Raw genomic sequence first — 16,289 nt, forward strand, 5'->3', positions numbered from 1 at the left:
ACGTCCCTAAAATGAGTGCAGGGTGCTCCAACACTAAAATATTAGTTCCACCTGATACATGTTCTAACCTGAAGGAGGAAAAAAAAAAAAAAAACAACCACCCAGGAGAGATCTCATGCCCCCACGGCATGCCTTCACGCCCCCCCAGGCCCGCCCCACACTTTGAGAAACACTGCACTTTAGAGAGGTTTGAAGTCCCGCCCCCTCTGATGTGATCCATAGGAAATACATACAGTCGTCAACGGTGAGAGGTAAGTCATATCGTTAGCCTCATATCATAACTGCCTAACTCAGGGGTTCCCAAAGTGGAGTGCGTTTACCCCCAGGGATACTTGAAAGAAGCCCAGGGGGTACGTGAAATATTTTGGGAAAAATACATTAAATAAGTCATCATGCGCTGAATATAAAACAAATCATGAGAATTACTGCTGAAATATAAAACATAATAAATACATTCATATAATAACACTGACACTCCTGACCTTATTTCATTTCAATATTTCAATCTTTTATATTATTCTTATTATTGTCTGCCATCTTGGTCAAGCTTTGGTAACATTTTAAGAACATTTCTATTTTATATTATTTGAGATGAGTTTATTTGAGTGATGAATCTCTGCAGCTCTTCTCGGTTCAACTGGACTGGTTTAGCTAGACCAGTCCAGTTGAACCGAAGGGAACTACCACAAAGAATGATGACCTGGGCAAATGAAAACCTACACAGACATTTAAGAAAGTAAGAATTATTTTTTGTTGATGAAAGGTTCATTTATTCATTCATTTATGACCATTTAATTTATTTGTCTTTGCCACAAAAGAGGGCGCTTTTCAATTTATGTTTTGCACAAAATTGTCTTATACAGATTTTATTTTTAATACATTACAGTTAAATTTATGTTGTTTGTTTACAAAGTTTTGAAAATAAATATATGTATGCGTATAACTTGTTCAGTCTAGCACAGGACTGTCAAACTCATTTTAGTTCAGTTCCACATTCAGCTAAATTTGATCTGCAGTGGGCCGAACCAGTAAAATAATAACATAATAATATATAAATAATTTCAACTCCAAACTTTTCTCTATATTTTAGAGCACAAAAAGTAAATTTACATTATGAAAAGGTTTACATCTACAAACTATCCTTTCAAAAGATGTGAATAACATGAACAAACTGAAAAAATAAGTGTAATTTTACCAATATTCTGCCTCAGTTTATCATTTATACATGTACATTAGAACTTACAGATCACAGTGGATCTACAAACACACAAAATATTTAGTAACAGGCAGAATATTGTTAAAATTATACTTACTTCTCTTAAGACATTTCAGGTTATTTGCATTGTTTGCAAAATTATACTTTGTTTTAGTGTAAATACATGAAAATATTTACATTTACAAAGAGAAACATTTGGAGTTGTCATTATTTTTATGCTATAATGATAGTATTTTACTGGTCCTGCCCACTGGAGATTGAATTGGTCTGAATGTGGAACCTGAACTAAAAGGAGTGTTAATATCTTCAGTGTAATTTTTGCATTTCACAAATTCATCCCAAGGGCCGGACTGGACCCTTTGGCAGGCCAGATTTGGGCCCCGGGCCGCATGTTTGACACCTGTGGTCTAGCAGATCAGTCATGAAACTACACAAAAAAAGCCACTGGGTGGTTCAGCCAGTACTCCGGCCTCATGACAGAGGGCGCTGCTGAGCACACAGGTTCAAGTGAAGTGTAGCGATTCGTTTATTTTTCCTTCTAAGTGAGATGTGAAGAAAGTAGATAGTTGTGGTAGAAAATTATGATTTACAGTCAGAGCATAAAAAATATTTTAGAAATTTAGAGGAAGAACATTTATAATCAGAGTCATGGATTAATTAAGAAAATATCAATGTTGAGAGAAATGAAGTCCAAACCACCTCTGAGGCATTTTGGAAACAAAGATAACACTGGTCAACAACAAATTTATTGTTTTAGTTTTTTGAGCTGATTTAGGATAACTCTGGTGTGCTGAATCCAAAAATCACATTCATTTTGCTCAGTCAGGTCAACTTTCTGAACTATGCTACATATTGGCTTTTTAACATTTTTGCTTACATTTATGGGCATTTTCACATCATATTATACAAAATTCTTTCATGTTTCTTGCAATAAACGAGTTCTGAAGATTTTGCTTTTGCCAATTTATGATTAATTTTTTTTTTTAATATTACAGGTGAATGAAATGGCTTCGACTAGAAGATCTTGCAAAAATAAGCCTGACGTATTCTGCTACATCTGCAGTGAATACATAATAAATAATAAATACATCCTGTTAGAAAATGATTTTTTTTTTCTTAAAACCTATTTTGGGTGAGAACTATATAAAAAATCAACTGATAGTCACAAAAATGTAATCAATTTTGTGAGAAGATCAAATTTTTCAAAATCAAATTAGCAAAAAAACCTGACCTGATTGAGAAAAACAGATGTCATTTTTGGATTTAGCGGTGCAAAATGGTCCTAATTCAGTTGAAAAAACCTAGACAACTTGCAAAAAGCATTTTTTGTAACCCAGTGTAATAATTTAAACCAAACTAACCAATGCAATGATATTTATCCCATAATATAAAACTATATTCTGACATTAATCATTATAGTTTTGTATCCCAGATCCCTGTTAGAAAAGAAACACCTGAATTCAACATGTCCGCAGACTTTTGTCCGTTTAGTGGATGAGTTAGACAGTTATGAAATGAGGCTGATGATATGATTTATCTGTCACTGCTGACTACTGTATGCATTTACTGTGGGTCACAAACGCACTGTTGTAGGTGTCATATTTAATAAGACCTAATATTATCAGTTCTAACACCTGACCTGGTAAATTAAAGATTCAGATTTGGTCTTCTTGTTGATGTCGGCTCCCAGTTCGATCAGACACTCTGCCATCACGGTGTCTCCGTCCTCGCAGGCCTTTTCCAACATGCTGTAGTGTAACTCTGAGTCCATCCACATCTTGGACAGAGCCAGACACACAGTCCTACGCAGCTGAGAGGCAAAAACAGGACAGGGTTAAAAAACTGAGCAGGTAAAATGAAACGGAGGATGGTGATAATTCACAATATTCCTGTAGACTTCATAGGAAAGACTGCAGTGGTAGATGTTAAGTATGAGAAGGTTATTTTGAATATTATATTGATTTTCTTTGTTATTTTGTGACAAATTAAATGATTAAAAATGTATGAATGTTCCCTAATTTCAATGAGACTTAGTTCTTCCAACACAGCACAGACATTATTTCCATGTCAGACTTTTAATACCAAACCATGACTTTATACAACTTTTAGAATAGAATAGAATAGAATAGAATAGAATAGAATAGAATAGAATAGAATAGTCTTTATTGTCATTGTAACATGCAACATGTACAACGAAATAAAAAAAAAAGTGTCAAACAATCCAAACACAAGAATCCTGCCCAAAACTAGAGAGCAGAGGAAGTCTTAGTTTGAAACTGTATTTCAAAAGTGTTTTCTATTTTATTTATTTATACCTATATTTTTCTATTTTCTACATTAATATTTCACTTTTGGTTACCTACATAATAGGAAATTTGCGTATGCTTTCCAAATAAACATGTTAAAGTACTAGGGATACCAAACATCCCACTATGGACTCTTTAAACTCACTGACTGTGGGTTAAATTAGATGCCATCTGGCCACTGTTCATTTGTTTAATTATGTTCCATAAATTTATGTGATGAAGGCCTCAAACACTTTAAACAGTACATTTTTTATAATGCAGATTTCTTTGACTCCATGAAACAAAACGAGGACTACATCACAAAAAAAAAAAAAAAAAAAATAAGCCAACAAAAGTAACATCAGCAAAATTGTCCTTTTAAATAACACAAACATCACTATGGGGCACAGACTGGAAGACCCTATTTCAAAACATGATAAATAGACCTTTCATTGTGGTCATTGTGTGTCTGTGCTTTGTTTTCCACCTGCAAATATTTAAAGATTCAAGAAGTTAAACATGTGGTAAACTGTCGCTTAATTTATACAAGTAAATAATTTGGCAGTGGCTACTGCCACAGTACTGTGGCACCACATATCAGTTTGTCTACAGGAGAATGTCACATGACCCAGACATGGATTGAAATTACCAAACTACTACTACTGCTTATTCCAGTTTACTTGTCAACAATGGTTGAGGGGACATCGAAGTGTCACTGCTGTGTGCACCAATGTACATCGAATAAACAAAAGGCAACTATATTTAAGTTTTCATGGTTTTCCTTCAGATTTCGTTCAGAAGAAGAAATGGGCTGTCGCAATTCATCAAGATGAGGGGGAAACTTCAGAATCCGATCAGGAAGTACATTTGTGTGTAGCCGGCATTTCTAGGAAGAGGATTAGCAGGGACAGATCAGTGGTATTTTGAAGGGAATCAAAGTAGGCGGGTGCAGGTTTGGAAAAGCGGACCCATGCAGGACTCTGGTTGCCTTTGTTTATTCGATATCCACTGGTGCACACAGAAGCGACACTTCGATGTCGCCTCAGCCACTGTTGACAAGTAAACCGGAAGAAGTGGTACTCAAACTCAATAGTTTCAAACCGTTTCCGGGTCATGCATAAAACTTCCTTATTGTTACAGAGCCAATCAAATGTTCTCATTTGTCCTGTGTCAATCAGCAGTAGGACATGTTGTCCCAGATCCAGTCATGGACACTGTTCCATGAACTCATTGTCCTCTTGTGTCCACAGTACTGTGCTCATATATGGAGTATATGGAGTGTTTATGTCCATAGTACTGTGTCAGCAGGGGTCAGGGTACCAGTCCACACTGGACAGAACCAGGACACTGATTGGCTCAGTGATAATAGACACATGACAAAGGTAGTCCCACAGGACTGAGGACATAAACACTTTGAAATAATTTATACACGTCGGCAAAAGAACAAAAATATGAATATGTTTCGTTTTTGGCAGTGACAAGTAAATGACATGTAAAAGTTGAACTTACTTGATTGTTGCTCTGGTCTGAAGCGTCCTCTCTGAGATACTGGAAGATCTGCCTGTCGAAGTTTTGTTTCTGCAGATGAGCAGCAGCGCCTGAGCAGGCGTCCAACATCCTCAGAGCCACCTGAAAGCACTGCACGACACATCAGAGGAACACTACAACCCAATTCTAACTACTGCATCGAGATTTTATGGCAATAAATGAATTACTTACTGAACAATATTGAATATTTAATTAGATTTTTACCATCAGAAAAATAACCAAGAATCAGGCATGAGAAAAGTTAGCATTAATACAAACTTGACCATGAAAACATGTTATGATTAACAGAAGGAAATCTATGGAAAGGAAACACTTTATGCTTATATATTAACAGTACAGTTTGCTGAAGATGTGACTTTGATGTGAACGAGATGAGCTTTTTCTCAAAGCCTGCACCCATATTTTAACTTTTGTAATATTTAACAGAATTCTCAAAATCTTCCAAATTCAGATATGAGGTGATGAACCAACAAACACACCACTCTGCTTCACAAAACATATTAACATTTATAATCCACTGTGTTCATGATTTGGCTGTAAAGCAGTATTTCTAATGGGATTTATTTCCTTCATTTCAGTACATGAACACATGACTACAAGAAGAACAGTGAGTGGGTTTATGTGAACAATAATATTCCACTATTATCAAGAAGGAACAAAAGAGTGTTCTTCATTTATCAGAAAATACCACTACTGCAAACATATGTATGAGCTCTAATCTTATGTAACTTACATGTGGTAAACATGCATTTATTCAGCTTTAAGCATAAACAAGATCCAGAAAGCAACAGATACGAAGAAAACCTGAACTAATGGCCACAGCTGTAGTAACGGATGAAAGTGATGAAAGGTTGTATCTGTAAAAGGAATCAACTAATGGAACAATCTGAATGACAAAACTAAAACAACTACATCAAATAATGCAATTAAATATAATCAAAACCAATATGTGAAGGAAATATGACTCAAGTATTAAGATATATTATACTGTATGATTATCAATAATGTATCATAAAGTGTATAATTATTATACAATGAAAACATGATTTCTTCATAATGTTGTTATATCATTGCAAAATATATTAATGTGTATTATATTATATTATATGATTAGGAATAATGTATGATGATATACAATGCATATCATGTATATAGGCTTGGACAGAGTTTATTTTTGATATGTGTAATATTTTGGGGTTGTTTTGTGGATCATGGGACTTTGTGTCCAGTAGAAAAAGATGGGGTAAGGGGGCGGGAGTATATCGCCCAATCCCAATTCACCCCTGGCCCACACCCTTACCCGTCCCCCTTGGCCCTTGCACTTGGGGTTGAACATTCCCCTATGAAATGGGACAACCCTTCCAGACCTGTTACGTCATCAGCAGTCATCGATGTCACTATAAACAGGTGATAACTTTGGTTCTAAAAGTATTCCCCACGCCGTCTGTAGGTGGAACCGTCTCTGTTCCATGGGCTTTGGTCATCTTTTTATGTCCTTCAACTATAAACTGCAGAAATGTGATCTATAACACACTGAAACAGCATTAAAGGGTTGATCAAATGTTGGCAAGAAAATTCTCAATGTGTACTGAAAATGTCAAGAAGAATCTCTTCAGAGCATATTGTACTTCTCTTTATACCGCTCCCTTGTGGGCCAGGTTTAAAAAGGTCAGCTTACAGAAGCTCAAAGTTGCATAGAATGATTCCATGAGAATACTGTTTAAAAAACCTTGATGGACTAGTGCAAGTGAGTTTTTCTGCAATGTAGGAGTTCACATTTTTCAGGCTCTTATGAGAAACTTAATGTACAAATTTATCTGTCGATTGAACGATTGTCAGAATTCCATCATTAGGCTTTTGACAAATCCCAGTCATAGTTGGGTGCGATACCAGTCATTCCTGTGGCGACACTGGTACAGTTGTCTTTTATAATATTGATGATGTTTCGTCTGTATTTTTAACCTGTGTTTTTAAATGTATTCTGTTTGTTGATTGCCTGTTTGTTTTTAAATGGACTCCCAAGTCTGCAAATAAAGATGATGATGATGATGATGATGATGATAAAGTTGTTTGCAAAGAAAATGCGTACACTGCTGCACTTTTTTGCTGTGTTTACCTCCATCTTGCCGACGATTCAAACAGAATTATGGGAGATTTCTCCTACCCCTCTGTTTGCAGCGTGGTCCTGAAACATCTCCGTTTTGAGGGCCAAACACCCATCCCCCTTAGCTCTTCCCCTCCGACTCATCGAGAATCAGAACACCCCCACCCCTTCATGTAAATGCACAAAATGGAGGGGTAGGGCTAAGGGGGAGGGGCCAAGGGGTGATTTGGGATTGGGCCTATAAATTGCATTTCATCCCGCTCCTTTTTAAATGTTTTTTTATTCTTAGTTTTTCTTTGTTGTTTTTGGTTTTAAATTCAAAAAACCAAAAAAAAAAAAAAAAAGATTCACAGATCAACGAAATTAAACATCAGTTCAGTTATTAGAAGATTTGTCCTGATGCTTTTTATCCATATAGTGCATACTTACCCTTTAAGCATTTGTTACTGATATGTACACTTTTGATTTGCCTTTCATCGTCGTTTCTTACTCTCTTATATGGAATTATTACGTACACTGTCCAACATACTGGACCGATAACAGAGGAAAGTCCTGTATTTAAACAAAACTCCAACCTTCAGCAGCATCTCGGCGTCTTCTTTGTACTGGATTAATGAAGCAACCAGAACAGAGGCCAGAACAGGTACGATCATCCTCGACAGCTTCTTCTTTGTCACGAGGTAGTTGAGTAGGGTCAGACCCTGGTAGTGTATCTCTGGAAGGGATTCAAAATGAGTCTTCTTTAAAGTATTTTGAATGATCAGTACATGTTCTAAGTCTGGGTTGTGTTTTAAGACCTCCACTGTAGTTTCTCTTTTATAATATAAAAATAAAAAACATTAAAAATTTAACAAAAAGTTTCAAAAACAAGCTATCACTTAGATCAGGGGTGTCAAACTCATTTTAGTTCAGGGGCCACATTCAGCCTAATATGAAATAAAGTGGGCCGGACAAGTAAAATAATGTAAATAATAGGATAAGAACTTCGAAATAATTTCAACTCCAAAGTTTTCTCTATGTTTTTGAGTGAAAAAGTAAAATTCCATAATTAAAATGTTTACATCTATGAACCGTACTTGAACGTAACATGAACAAATACGAACAATCTGAAAATTCTGAAGAAAAATAAGTGTAATTTTAACAATATTACACCTCAGTTTATCATTTATACATGTGCATCACATCTTACAGATCACAGTGGATCTACAAATACACAAAACATTTGATAATAGGCAGAATATTGTTAAATACTACATACTTCTCTTAAGACATTTCAGGTTGTTCATATTTTTTGTGAAAAGCCAGTCTGTAAATGTAAGCATTTTTGTGTAATTTTACTTTTGACACTAAAACAAAAAGAAAAAATTAGCTTTTTTTTTCACTATATATAGGTTATTATGATAGTATTTTACTGGTCTGACCCACGTTAGATTGAACATCCTTGACTGATAATATCTTCAGTGTAATTTTTACATTTCACAAATTCATCCCAGGGGCAGGATTGGACCCTTTGGCGGGCCAGATTTGGCCCCTGGGCCGCGTGTTTGACACCTGTGACTTAGATATTTTGCAGAGTGAAATTAATCTGTATACCTCTGCAATGTTTTAAGTAAATCAAGTTAAAACTGGCAATTTAATAGTGATTTGAAATTTTGCCCATTATAGGTAAATGGAAAAAAAAACAAATGAATTTAAGAATTCATAAAAAATTTGAACTTTGACCTAATTTTCCCAAAATGTAATGACGTCTATTCTGGGCCATTGTAATCTATAAACCCAATTTGGTATGAGTTCAATCAATAGTTGTGCTGCTAAAGTGTTGCCAAACAAACAAACCACACCAAAACCAATATAAACCATGTTCTGTGTGTGTACCTCGCTCCTGTGGGAACATCTGTAAGGTATGCAGAACTGTGTCGATGGCCCCCTGCTGGCACAGCAGGTCCACTGCACCGGAGCAGTCGGCCAGAGCAGACAGCACCTTCAGACCACACGTCTGGATGGACGAGCTGCTGATGAACTGCAAACACACACAGCAGCACAACTCACATTCAGTTCTGATGAACTAAACATGGTGACAAACGCTCTGAAGTGAAATGTGTCTCGATTACAAGAAGTGAAAAGGATTCATGCTCATTTTCATAGACACACAAAACTGGGAGAACCACTTCTATACTGATCTGTCTGCTGTATTAAAAAAGGTCAAAAGTTTGACCAAACCACTGAACCTAAACTGGACCCATACTGTTGTCGTTGCATGGTGCAGAATTCAGAGTTCTCTTCAATGAAATAAACTACAAAATAGAGCTGCAGCTGCTGAATATTTTTGTAATCGATTAATCCAGCAATTATTTTATTTGATGAAACGATTATTTGAATGAAGGAAAAAAATAATAAAAAAGTGAAACAGACTTGTCTGAAAATGACAAACAACAATAATATGTATATGTATGCACACAACAAGTCATGTAAATATCACATTCTCTTTTATATTTCATGTCTCTCTATTATACGTTCTGCCTGTCTTCCTACACTTTGTTTTGCTACTGTTAACACTGCAATTCCCCCACAGTGGAATCAATAAAGTCTAGTCCTTGTCCTGTCTCAGTCCTAAACAGCTGACTTTACATCACCATTGACCTTATAAGGTTCAGGATGATTTTTAACACCATCATTAATGTGTTTCCTCGCAGTAGTTTGCGTAACTGAGCTCAAATAATACCCTCAGGCCTCAAACCAACAACAACCTCAGCATTCATCCAGTCCACTGTTCATGTCCTTTAATTACATCCTTCCAATGTTTTGGTTCCAGAACAGTCTACTCTGTGTGTGTGTGTGTGTGTGTGTGTGTGTGTGTGTGTGGGGGTGTGTGCATGCGTGCATGTGTGTGTGTTGTCTATTTGCACACAGCTGTGTTTATTTGGTGGGAACCAAATAAATAGAGTGTTGTTGAGGTTGCCCCATTCTGTATCCCTCATGGACAAAGCCAGCAGGTCTGAGGTGTGTTTTACCCTGTTCAGGACCTCCAGGTACAGAGTGTGAGCTCCTTCCACCACACACTGGTTCTTCAGAACCTTCAGTGACACGTCGGCCGTGTCGGGGTCTGAAACTGAGACGCCGTGCTCTTGTAAACTCCTGTCTGAGAATTCACACAAAGACACTAATGCTTACTGTACATTCAGACAAAACTGCACAGTTCATCACTAATCGAATTAGAGTCACTGTAAGTGGGCTGTGTACACTTTAACTTCATTTTCATCGAAAGGAACACTGCTTTACAGAACTGCAAAACAGAAAAACTGGTTCACCCAGTATTTATCAGGAGCATATCTGGGTGTGCAACTATATTAAGTTACTAGTGCGTTGACCCATGGGGAACCACGGGTTCTAGATGTGGTAGCTTCGATGCTGGGCAGAGCTGACTTTTGCGAAAAGATGTGTCTATATTTTCTAAGTACATAAATATAAAAATTGTTTGGTAAATCATTCTTCAAAATTTAAATGACAATTAATATATTAATGCCGATATCTAGGGACTGAAGTCAGTAAATGTGTGGTTCCTATTTTTAACTTCATTTCCTATCACGCAGCTTGGTACTGCGCTTCCTGTCAACCGCTCACGGCCATAGCAACACGATTGTAAAGATATTGTATTCCAAAATGACTATCTCCCAGAATGTTGGTCCCATCAACTTGTTGTGTTTGCTAATCTCTTCCTTGACCATAAATGTGCCGTTCCTGTTTTTAACTTCATTTCCCATCATGCAAGGCTGCTTCCTGTCCCTCCCCCTCACAACTGCTCAGCAACATGAATTAAATCAGTTCCTCCTAACTTTAAAAAAGTGAATTTTAAAGAAAAAAGATATTTAATGCAGAGATGAGACTAGTTCTCAACTGTAGGTACCAAATTGGCCAGTTAAAAACGTCTCCATTTCTTAGAACGGCACAGATACACACACAGACAGATGCTCTGAGACCTTCCAGCATTAAAATATAGATTCTTTTTACAGAGATCCAAGACTTTTTTGTGCATTTTAATGTCTTTTTCTGGGGAGACTCAGATCAGATGAAAGGACTGTGAATGTACCTGGGCAGAGGAAGACCAGACTGGCCTGCAGCGCCTCCAGCTGAACCTCAGGCTGGAAGTTATGGACCTTCATGGTGCAAAGGATCTGACTCATGGCCATGTTCAGCTCATCCAGACTGGCCGACCTGCATACAGTCATACATTTGCACAAATGAAACACATCAGAGAAAGAAATTATTAGAATTTCATCATTTATCATCATCATATCTCAACACATGCCATGTGCAATTCCAAATCTAAGTGTGATATTTTGGTAGAACCCTATCCCTGCCAAAGACGTGAAGTAATCACATCATTTTTCTGTCAACAGGACTACACAAAAACTATTTTCATGAAACTTGGTGGACAAGTTGGACACGGGCAGTTCCATAAAAAATGGTCCAATGTCCCTGTGTCTCAGTGTTATGTTCTATTTAGAATCAATCCCAGTTGAATGTGTGAGGATGTAGGTTCTGTTCTGTGTTCCAGTCCTGTGGTCTGGATGAAGATCAAGCTAACTATAGAAGTGGGCGGGACTTTCACTGAAGGAGAACTCAACTCATTCAAAGTCCATATATGACTTCTATCAGTGATCAATAGGAACTAGATTGATATCTGGAACCATTTACATGTCATAAACCATCAAAATATGGACCATTAGAAGGAAAAGAAACATTTTGAATAATTAAAAAAAATCATAAAAAATTCAAACATCTAAATTTCTCAAAACTGTGACCAAACTTTGTAGACATTGTCCCAAGGAAGATATATAAAAAAAATTTGAAATCAATCGAGAGGATGTTAGAAAAATTGCGAATGAAGACGAAGATGATTAAGCCTTCACAGTAGCTCATGGCCCATCGGTCAGTGAGATAATAATAATAACTAGAAGCACTCGGAGAGCGCAGACCTCCGCCAAGGCTGATCAGTGGCCCCCCCACCCCCGATCACCACCAAAATGTAATAATTTCTTCCTTATCCCATTTCCAACAAACCCTGAAAATTTCATCCAAATCTGTCCATAACTTTTTGAGTTATGTTGCACACTAACGGACAGACAAACAAACAGACAGACAAACAAACAAACAAACCCTGGCAAAAACATAACCTCCTTGGCGGAGGTAAAAAGGACCTGAGCCTGGGATTGTTTGTCAGTTTCATTATTATTCAATAGAGGGTCTGCACGTGACGTCACCGCTAGCGGAAGCCACCTCAGTTCCGCCCACTGAGTGGCAGAAAGAGGGAGATGAGTGACAGCGTCAGCTTCAATCCTGTCTAAACTGAAGAACAATATTCAATAAAAAATGGGGCAGAGCTGTTGTGCAACTGATTGTATGAACAGGTTTGAAAAGCAGTGGGAGCTATCGTTTTACAGACACCGAAAGACAAAGAAAAGAGAAGTAGATGGATCCACAAATCCAGGAAACCAAACCTAGATCTGTGGATCCCGTTTGGTGTCAACTAACATTAATTTATGCTGTATTTTTGGGTCAAATCAGACCTTAAATTACGTATTATTTTGGCTAATGTTACTTCTTAGTGCAGCTCTTGGTTTCATGATCAGATTTGATGGTTTTTGTCTTCATTTTGTGATTCTGAACCTTGTGCTCCTACATGATTAGTAAACTAACTGAAACTGAGGCGAACCTTGGTTTTCAAATACAGGGGAACTGGAGAATAAAGCTACGACGGAGTATTAGGACCACATGAGAAAATAAAAACACTTGTCACTATGAGTATAAAGTCATAAAATATCGATATAAAACCCGTAATTTTATGATAATAACGTTGAATACAAAAAGAATCGCAATGTTATGAGAATAAATTTGTAGTTAAAAAAACCCCTCATAATTCAACAAAAATGTCATTAATTTATGAGATTAAAGTCGTCATATTCTGACAATAAAGCCATAATATTACAAGAATAATGTTGTAATTTAAAAACAGGTGGGAAAAATATCATAATTTACAAGAATAAAGGTGTACCCTGCTGGTCCACAGCAGTAGTATCTGTGTTGGATAAAGTACTTGATCTGAACTAGACTCAGTAAATCTCCTCAGTCCCAGTAGATCATGCATATATTCACTGGGGTCAGTCCATGGTCTACTGGAAATGTACTTTGGATCAGCTGGTTCTGGGCCCTAGTTTTGGACCCTTTGGATCAGCTGGTTCTGGGCCCTAGTTTTGGAGCCTTTGGATCAGCTGGTTCTGGGTCCTAGTTTTGGAGCCTTTGGATCAGCTGGTTCTGGGCCCTAGTTTTGGAGCCTTTGGATCAGCTGGTTCTGGTCCTAGTTTTGGACCCTTTGGATCAGCTGGTTCTGGGCCCTAGTTTTGGACCCTTTGGATCAGCTGGTTCTGGTCCTTGTTTTGGAGCCTTTGGATCAGCTGGTTCTGGGCCCTAGTTTTGGACCCTGGTTGTCAGTGATGATGAACCCATGTATATCTGTTTCAGGTAAAAATAGCGCTGACCCCCTCCACCCTGGATCAGGTCTGGATCCTCCATTTGTGTCCACATGTCAGTGTTCATGGACCACTTGTTCTTTGGTAGCTCGTACAGATCCATGTCCAGTCCAATTCTCCTTAATTTAATTCCATATTTCACCTTTTCCCTTTTCTCTGGCTGTGTTTACTGCTATACTCCGTCATGTTGAGCAGGTTGGTTTTTGCCACTCAGTCTGACTTAGAGGGGCGTGGCCTGGGGGGGAAGTGACATATGTGCATACCTTCTATAAATGATGACCTTAATAAAGAGGAGTTCCAGAATTTGGGTTTTGTCAAAGCAAACGGTTAATTCCCACCTTCCCTGGAACAGCAGGCTGAGCAGTTTACATGCACTGATGGAAACTTCTACTGAGGTCGAGTGTCTCTTCATCATCTCCACTAAGTTGACATGGAGGCCACTGGACAGCAGCAGCACACGCATTTTATCTGTAAGCAAAGCAAAGATGCACTGAAGCCGCCAACAAACCAATAAATGACACAGCAGTGGAGTGGAACACTAGTTCAGAAATGTCTATTAAAAAGCACCAGACAAGATAAGACCAGAGCTGAAATAAACCAGATCACTGAAACTGTGGGTAAAGCATATAAGAACAAAGGAGAAAAGTGATATCCAAACTGTATCAGGGATTGGTGTCGAACAGGAAAACTTCGACTCTGTATATTAGAGATAAATGGAGTAAAGAACTGTTGGTAGAATTTAGTAATGACACATGGTGTGCCATACTGTACGTGAAACTCAAGTGACTACATCTTATTCCAGAAATTGGAAAATATTCTTGTTGGGAAAACATAATGAGATTTTTTTTATAACACCAAAGATCAAAAAGGCTTCACTATCATTACCTCAGCCCTGTTGGAGGTCGTGTGGTGAGCAGGATGTGGGTCATACGCATGTTTTTTGGCAGTGTACAAAATTATCCCAATGTTGGAATAATATCAGCGAAGAATTCAGAAAAATATTGGGATACGAACTACCTACGACATGTTCTGTGCTAAATTTGGGTCATTTAACAGGAAAAGACATACCAGGTAAGGATAAATATTTGATTAAAATCCTCTTGGTAGCGTCTAAAAAAAGCCATCACGCAAAAATGGTGTAAAGAGGACCCCCCCCTATCTTAAATAATTGGAGAGACATTGTGGAAGAAATTCACAACATGGACAGACTTACTTATGTCATAAGACTACAGCAAGCAACATGCAAAGATCGATAGAAAAAAATGAAACAAAATACAGGATGACAACTAGGGATGTAATGATATGAAAATTTCACATCACAATATGTGACCAAAATTATCACGGATGTCATTATTATTGCGGTATTGTTGAAATTGTGCTCAAAATATTCAAAAAGTACTTATACACACACTGAAATAACTTTTTAACCAGGTTGTATTTTGAAAAATTAATTAATTAATTAATTAATTAATTAATTAATTAATTAAAATTTGATCAAATTAAATAATAGCCCCAATGTACTTTCTGTTGGCAGAAACATTCAAATATTAACATGTAAACAATCAAATATACAAATGTGCATCAAAGATGGCACCTTATGGACACTGTTTGACCATTTTCCATATCAAGTTTCAGTTGTTTGAGTTTCTTTTTCATAGATAGACAGAGAGAGAGAGAGAGAGAGAGAGAGAGAGAGAGAGAGAGAGCCTGAAGTGCTGCTGCTTCTCCAGGAAATGTGCAGTACCCTGAGTTTTCAAAGTGCGGTAATCAAACACGGTTACCATGATAATTAGAATTTAAACGCAATACTAACCTTCGGGAATCTTACCGCGATTTATCGTTATACTGGTAATCCTTATATCCCTAATGACAACTGACACTACGTTCTAAATGTTTGTGTTGTAAAATCTCAAAAATGAAACAATAAAATATAAGTTGAAAAAAAAAAGCTCCAGACAATTAAAACTGTCAAACATAATCAAACGCAGCTCATTGTTATCATGAGGTGTTAATGGATTTCTTTGTTCATCTGTCGTTAATTGGATAAACTTTCCTTTAAAACTCGACAGGCGTAAAATGATCAATGACTTGAGGTGCTGAGGACTCACTGTTGTGTGTGATGAGAGTGGCGATAGCGCTGGTAGCAGCTTCAAACACTTTGGTGGAGGACGAGTGCACCAACATGGCCGCCATCAGCTGTCTGTGAACTGGAGTCCTGAAAGCAAACAAATACTCAGTAACTCCCATCACACTGTGTGTTTAAACACCTTTCATGAGCATCTCCTTAATGAGGGGCATGGAAAGAAATGGCCAAGATGTAATTAGTTTCCAGACCTAACAGTTTCATTCTCTGCACACAACTGGTCTCATGCATGACAAGTGATTTTTACCATGAGGTCCACTTTAAGGGTTATTTTACACTCAGTTACCCAATCTATCTTATGCCTCATACACAATATGACTTTTAATGTCGTCAGATCACCCGTCTGTGATGGTAAATTCTTGTCAAGTTGAGCTGAAATAATTAATCGACTAATTGACTCAAATCTATTGTTTTTCCTAATATCTTTATTAATTTTTAGATTTAGAACATTAATACAAACAGACAA

General features: G+C 37.3%; 1 protein-coding gene across 2 annotated transcripts in view; it reads right to left on the reverse strand.

Moving 5' to 3' along the window:
* lrrk2 (leucine-rich repeat kinase 2) overlaps positions 1-16,289 on the reverse strand; it is a 126,025-nt gene that overhangs the window by 66,542 nt on the left and 43,194 nt on the right. For both annotated transcript variants that reach the window (XM_030136108.1, XM_030136109.1), the window contains exons 11-18: positions 15,789-15,895; positions 14,019-14,148; positions 11,241-11,365; positions 10,165-10,292; positions 9,029-9,173; positions 7,729-7,868; positions 5,011-5,139; positions 2,856-3,026 (exon numbers count right to left, since the gene is read on the reverse strand). In XM_030136108.1, the coding sequence (XP_029991968.1) occupies positions 2,856-3,026; positions 5,011-5,139; positions 7,729-7,868; positions 9,029-9,173; positions 10,165-10,292; positions 11,241-11,365; positions 14,019-14,148; positions 15,789-15,895 (1,075 nt within the window). The remainder of the gene's footprint in view (positions 1-2,855; positions 3,027-5,010; positions 5,140-7,728; positions 7,869-9,028; positions 9,174-10,164; positions 10,293-11,240; positions 11,366-14,018; positions 14,149-15,788; positions 15,896-16,289) is intronic.

This window comes from Sphaeramia orbicularis, chromosome 6 (genome assembly GCF_902148855.1).
Source record: "Sphaeramia orbicularis chromosome 6, fSphaOr1.1, whole genome shotgun sequence".
NCBI classification, from domain to species: domain Eukaryota; kingdom Metazoa; phylum Chordata; class Actinopteri; order Kurtiformes; family Apogonidae; genus Sphaeramia; species Sphaeramia orbicularis.